General features: G+C 42.7%; 1 protein-coding gene across 1 annotated transcript in view; it reads left to right on the top strand.

Annotated features, from left to right (window-relative positions):
• Positions 1–1,678, top strand: part of RBM33 (RNA binding motif protein 33) — a 250,480-nt gene that overhangs the window by 196,051 nt on the left and 52,751 nt on the right. Inside the window, exons 11-12 of the mRNA XM_009886788.1 lie at positions 184–343; positions 1,372–1,676. Coding sequence (XP_009885090.1) covers positions 184–343; positions 1,372–1,676 — 465 coding nt within the window. The remainder of the gene's footprint in view (positions 1–183; positions 344–1,371; positions 1,677–1,678) is intronic.

Raw genomic sequence — 1,678 nt, forward strand, 5'->3', positions numbered from 1 at the left:
TACTGTACTCGGGTTTAATATCTCTTCCATTGTGAAAGAGTGACTCAGTAAGGGCTGCCAATTTGTACAGATGATAGAAGATAACTCATAAAGCAATTGTATTTTTAAGAGGAAAAAGTTACAGCAGGCAGTAGATCAATTCTTGGGTGGTAGTCTTAATCTTGGTTCTGCCTTATCAAATAGGGCCCTCCAGACTTTCAGCAGCATACGCCTGGACCAGTTCCTACCAACTTCTCCCAAGCCCCAAGGCTGCCAATCCAGGACCAGTGGAGAGGGCCACCACCACCGCCTCCACCGCTCCCTCCTCCACCTCCTCAGGAAAGAGATCCTTTCTTCATAGCAGGTAAGCATTTTCATTGCCATTAACATACAAAATCCATTTTTTGTAAGTGGCTGTGCAGTGTAAGTGTGTATCATATATAATAACATGGAAGTGTTGAGAATACCCTGAAGACCAGAAGATCCTGTTTGATGTAGCCAGACTAGGACATGCCAAAAATGGCACTGGTCTAGTATCTTTTTCCTTCCCTGATGCTATCTTGTGTCTCCGTCTGTAACTACCATCCATCATACAATCAATTTATACAGATATAAAATAAAATTAGTATCTAAGTGATTGTTGCAATGAAGTTGTGATTTGTTACGGTTTAGATGATGAGTACTCTCCATACACTTTGGTTTCCAATAGTAACTCCTTAAACTGTCTGGACTTGATGTGTACTGTAAGAAATCTGTGGATGTGTACTGTAAGAAATCTGTGGATGTGTACTGTAAGAAATCTGTGGATGTGTACTGTAAGAAATCTGTGGATGTGTACTGTAAGAAATCTGTGGATGTGTACTGTAAGAAATCTGTGGATGTGTACTGTAAGAAATTAGCTAAAATGATACAGCATAGCAAACAAAATAGTAAGTAAATGTGTATGTGTATATATAAAGATACATGTATATACCGTATATATGTAATACATGTATATATAATGTTACAGACATCTTACACAAAATATTTAAAAAAATTTAAGTATCTGGTCAGCAAATGGTATCGACTTTTTATGGGTTCTTGTGTGATATAAACTATAATCCCTGGAATCCTTCATTGATTTCATTAAAGTATAATTTCTAAAAGGTATTGCTAATCCCAGCTAATTACTGGTTGTGCTGGTCTGTCAAGCATCAATTCCTTCTGTACGCAAGTGGCAGAAGCAAGAGAAACCTAACAATGAGGGTAGCTCTTAAAATTAAAACATCCCACGCCATTTTGCTCTCTACAAATTTCAGCTTTCTTTTCCAGATCAGAATAGAGCGTTATGTTTCGAAAGCATGTTTATGACCCGGGCAGATTGTCATTGAGTCGCTTCCCTGATTCCCACAGATCCGAGGTTTCCAAGCCATCACTTGTTTGAGCAGCTGTGCCCACCACCACCACCACCTCCCCCGCTTCTTAACAGCGCCCATCCTGTCCCTACCCAAAACCCGATGCCGTTCAGCCAGCCCGGGCCGGCGTTTAATCAGCAGGGACAACAACCCGTCTTCCCCAGAGAGCTCCCAGTTCGGCCCAACATGCAGCCTCAAGGTCCGGTGGGGATTCTCCACTTCAACCAGCCGGCGTCGCCCAGTCCACGGCCCTTCATCCCTCCGCGCCAGCAATTCCTGCAGGCTCCGGGACAGCCCTTCCTCGC

This window comes from Charadrius vociferus, unplaced genomic scaffold (assembly GCF_000708025.1).
Source record: "Charadrius vociferus isolate BGI_N301 unplaced genomic scaffold, ASM70802v2 scaffold255, whole genome shotgun sequence".
Classification (NCBI taxonomy): domain Eukaryota; kingdom Metazoa; phylum Chordata; class Aves; order Charadriiformes; family Charadriidae; genus Charadrius; species Charadrius vociferus.